Below are 4955 nucleotides of genomic sequence, written 5' to 3'. Positions count from 1 at the left end.
ACCTGCGTGCTTGTACTCACACTCTGTGTTCTCCCTCGTACACACTCACAAAGTCAAACTTTAGGCCTATTTTCATTCTGAAGTCACCAATGATTCAAGAGGGAAACAATAGAGAAAGTTAAACCACCCAATTTAAATCTAATTCATGCTAACGATCTGATAGGAATCAACTCTAGCCAACAGCTGGGAATCAGGCGTAGAAGTTCCCTTGCCCCAGACAGCACCAGGGACAGATGCTGCAGCTCAGCAGACCTTGCCCTGGTTTCTTTTTAAGACTCCAGCCCGGTGGTGTGAGGATTGCTGGACCCCTTTACAGCAACTCACACGACATGACCTTGCTCAGCTGCCCTTCAGGGCCTGGGCAGGGTAGGAGGTGGCTGGGTGGCTTAAGGAGTCTCCTGCCAGGCTGGTGGTGCATTCCCCAGGGATGGCACCTCCCTACTTGCAGCCTCAGCTCTTAGCAGCCATCACTCCCTGGGTGGTCCTAGGCTCCATTCCTTGCTTTCTTACTTTTGGCCTTGGTCAACAGAGAACATGCAGCTGCCCAAGATAGTTTCCCTTGAGGGACAGGGTCAGCATGGGTACACGGGGAATAATTTAGTAGAAGGTTCCTGTTTCTAACTGGATTATAGTAATGACAATGATGACAACAGGTATCACTTACTCAGTGCTTATTATTGGCCAGGTACTGGGCTAAGCATTTTTCATGTATTAACTCAGTTAATCCTCACAACAGCCCTGTGAGATAAGATATGTGCTATCACCATCCCTATCTTATACATGAACAAACTGAGGTTCAGAAGTCAACACCTTGCTCAGGGTCACACAGCGAGTAAAGGCAGAGCAGGGATTCAAGCCCAAGTGAATCTGACTCCAAAGTTTATGCTCTTACCAGTAATACTGAGCCAAGCCATCCTGAATCTAGACCATAAGCTCAGATCCAGCCTTTAGTGGCTCAGCATTGTTAGACCTGCTGTAGGCCACCCTACACCTGTTGAGTACAGACTGCTCTCTCCCCTAACTGTCCAGCTTGACTGAAAGGGATTACTTAGGTGGGGGGCTGGGTAGATGACAGAGGTATACTTTGTCTTCGGAGCAGAATCTAGGGGTGTTTGGGTAACACCCCGAAGCAACTAAACTGTGTTCTATTCACAAAGAACAATGTCTGAAGAAACACCTTTCCCTACCTCTCCCAATCTGCTGAAGTGATTCAGTTTCGCAGTTTGGGGAGAGATGAGATCTGAGGATGAGGCCAGAACTGTCACTATCCTAAGAGACGTCAGGGGTCTGGGATGTTGTCCACAGTCACCATTCATCTGACACAGGCATGCTACAGTGCCACAGGACTCACATCCAGGGAGGCCCAGACCATGGAAAGGAGGAAAACTGCGCATTCACTTCCTTGTTCATGGGGTTAACCCAGACTGCAGTGAGTGGGACAGAATGCCAGCCTAGCCCGTGGGGAAACACTGCCTCTGCCTGCTCTGACTAGGGATATACAAGGTTATCACGGGGCTTGAAGTGAGCTTGATGGAGGTCAAAACAGGGTCAGAGAGGCTTGTCTGAGGTTCGCTCAGCTCTCACAGTAAACGAGGAAGTGCAAGGTTATGAAATTACACAGACTAGGGTAAGTAGAGTTTCCCAGAGGCCACTAACATGAAGGAACCCAGGAGACTCGTGGGAAAAGGAAGAAGTGGGCAGCCTGGCGTGGGTCACAACCTTTGTCTGGTCAATAAGCCTTAGAACGAGAAAAAAAAAGTGTGGCACTACCAAGATCTGGGACCAGAGAAGTGATCTGTTCCTTGTGAGGGCAGAGAAGGCCTTCTCTGGCTTCGATGCTGTGGCCCTCTCTGGGCCCCACTTGCCTCACTGTATTTGGGACTGCAGGCTCCACTGGCCAGAGGGCATCTTGGGGCAAGCCTGGGACTAACCTGGCTCTGCCCTCAGCCTTCAAGTGTGGGTGAAATAGCTGATGGAGGCACTGCCCACCGGTGCTTCCCCACACAGTGCCCAGGGCTTGGGTGGCACTTGCTCTGCCCTGCCTGAAGCCTGGACACCCTGCCAGCTCAGCAAGCCTGCTGTCCCCTCCCATGCTAACAGCTCATTCTTTCCCATTATTCCCTGCCCAGGTTTCCTCTGGAGAGTCTGGAATCCCAGGCTCAGCTTTATCCCTGGAACCACCTCTGTCCTGGAAGCTGAGTTCTATGTCACCAGGGGTGGGGTGGGGCTCTCCAGTTATTCTAATGAAGCCAGTCCAAGACTCTGCTACTCTCCGTCTCTGATCCAAAGGTGGCTGCTCTATCACTGTTTCAGATCACAAACGACAGCTTCCAGCTGACATCTGGCTTCCTTGGCCTGTTGCTGATTTCATCCCTGTACCCCGCCCTGCTCTACCGGGCGCTTGAGACTGCTGCGGGCCAAATGACTGTGTTGGCCTATGGGTGACCTGGCCCCTGGCTAGAATCGCTTCCGTCCCTTCCCTTAGTCCCATGTTCCTTCCCACCTAAGTCTCCTGTCTTTAACACTGTGTGGTAAAAAGAGTCAACCTTCAGGCAAAAGTGAGGTGTGTGTGAACACACACCCAGACAGAATTACCCACACCCAGACACACAGCAGGGCAGCTGGCAGTGATACTAAATGCATACATGCTCCAACAACATCACACTCACATCCACTCAGAACCCACAGACAGCAGGGAAGCTGGCAGCAGTGTTTACTCAAACTGACACACAAACCCACATCAACAATCACCCCCAGAAAGACACATATATGCAACAGCAATATATAGGGCAGGGCAACTGCCAGTGGAGTTTTGCAGGGGCGGGTACACAGGCTCATGCATGTGCGCGCACACACACACACACACACAGACACACTCAACGAGTCTGGAGTGAAGCAAGGGCTACAGGAACAACCAAGGGCAAACAAACAAGAGGAGAATTCCTTAATCACATCAGGATGTGCAGGAGGGAGGGAGGGAACAAGGAGGGAGGGCAGGCCGGGGGAGGGGTGATTTTCCACACAGGGCCAGCAATGTCAGCTCTTCCTGTACGTGTGCTGCAGGCTGGAGTTCAGGCCTGTGCTGCACTGGGCTCCACACATCTATAAACTTGATCCTGACCCCTCCTCTCTCTCCCTTTCCTAAGCCTCGAGAGCTGCACATTATTCAACTCCTTCTTTCTTTCTTTTCCTCCCTTCTCCTCAATGCAGCATTAAAAGAAGCATCTGGAACTCGTAGCGGAGTGGGATGGAGGCACCGGGGTGGACTGGCAGGAAGGGGCACCAGGAGAGCACACTCTCAAGAAGGTGGCTGGTCACATTAACACAGACACTGCTCTCTGTGCTCATACATAAGCAGGAGTAGAAGCTGAAGCCACGGGTAGAATGGGGAGGGGGCCTTCCCTCTGCCACAGCGGGCTCTTCCTGCATAGTACCTCATCTTCCAGTCGTGTTCCCTCTTGGCTTCCCATTTCCTTTCCCATGGTGTCTGGGACGGGTGCCACTGACACATACTTTCCACCCTTGAATGCCAGCAGAGGCTCTTCTTGTCCACAAAGGGCTTCCAGAAAATACTTCAGCACTGTGACCCTTTTGCAGTCAGCTGCAATAACCTACAGGGTGAGAGGGAGAGAAGAAAAACAGCATTTTCTGAAAGGGAAGATGGAGACGAGATGTTGCTTGCCGGCTGAGGGGCACAGGGGAAGTGTGTCAAAGCTACCAGGCAAGGGGGTCAGAATGAATGACAGGGTGTGGAGGGCACCAGGGCATGTCAGGTGGTAAGTGAGGGCCCAGGGCAGGTCGAGGACCAAGACTGTCTGAGGGAAGGAAGGTCCCACAGTCTCTCCTTAGGTTATCTCTGGGGCAGCAGACAACCCCAGGGACCAGTGACAGGTGCCTTACATTTATTTGACTAAAGTCCTGATACAAAACAGAATACATGACATTCTTCTAAGTCTGGTCTAGAATCAGCAGAGGGAAGAGTGAAGTGCTTTCACAGCATAGAGCTCTCTGGGGCCCCTCGCTGCCACTCTCCACGCCTCTCCCAGCACCCCTGCTCCAGACTCCCGAAAGGAGAATTTTCAGCCCAAGTGCAAAACGAATGCTAAGGGCTTTCTTGGCTGTTTCATTTCAACCAGATCATTTTGGACTTCCCCTGACAGGTGCCTGCCCTATCTAAGAGCTCCTCATGCTCGAGAGACTGGAGTCAGGCAGGAAATTGTCAGGAGAGAGACAGGTGGGGGATGTTTCACCAAAGCTCTGCTCTTTCTGACGTTTACGCCAAGCTGCTCCCACGTGGCCATGTGAGCACACAAGTCAGTGCTGTCAGAGAAGCCTGGGCTGATTTAGCTGAGATGAAACTCAGTATCCTGAGCAACAGTCAAATGTGTAAGTGTCTCAGATGAAGGGTCCACCGTCCCCTAGTCTGGCCCCTTCTGGAGGCACCACACATGCATGCCCTCTCCTCCACACCTGTCGGGCCCCCTCCCGGAGGCACCACACACGTATGCCCTCTCCTGCACACCCGTCTGCTTGGCTTGCACTCTCCGCCATGCTTGCCCTTTTGTGCCCTTCTCTTCATCTCTAGCCTCCAGCATCCTCTTCTCCCTGTTGGCTGAGTGCTCAGCAAGGGAGAGGGGCCCTGCTGGATCTGGAGCTTGAAAGCTGAAGGCCATTCCACATGGGAAACACACATCAGTGGCCAGATGTGCCACACGGGACAGCCCCTTCATCCTCATTGACTAGCCCCGGCCTCTCTTTTAATGCATCCTCATTTCTTAATGTGAAAGGAACTTCACATTAAGAAGTCCCTTCTGGCCGGGCGCGGTGGCTCAAGCCTGTAATCCCAGCACTTTGGGAGGCGGAGACGGGCGGATCACGAGGTCAGGAGATCGAGACCATCCTGGCTAACACAGTGAAACCCCGTCTCTACTTAAAAATACAAAAAACTAGCCGGG

General features: G+C 52.3%; 1 protein-coding gene across 1 annotated transcript in view; it reads right to left on the bottom strand.

Annotated features, from left to right (window-relative positions):
• SMG6 (SMG6 nonsense mediated mRNA decay factor) overlaps window positions 1–4955 on the bottom strand; it is a 247894-nt gene that overhangs the window by 26965 nt on the left and 215974 nt on the right. The window contains 1 exon segment of the mRNA XM_011987266.1: window positions 3435–3611. Coding sequence (XP_011842656.1) covers window positions 3435–3611 — 177 coding nt within the window.

The sequence above is a fragment of the Mandrillus leucophaeus genome, unplaced genomic scaffold (assembly GCF_000951045.1).
Source record: "Mandrillus leucophaeus isolate KB7577 unplaced genomic scaffold, Mleu.le_1.0 Scaffold306, whole genome shotgun sequence".
Classification (NCBI taxonomy): Eukaryota; Metazoa; Chordata; class Mammalia; order Primates; family Cercopithecidae; genus Mandrillus; species Mandrillus leucophaeus.
This window is presented reverse-complemented; position numbering and strand designations above follow the sequence as displayed.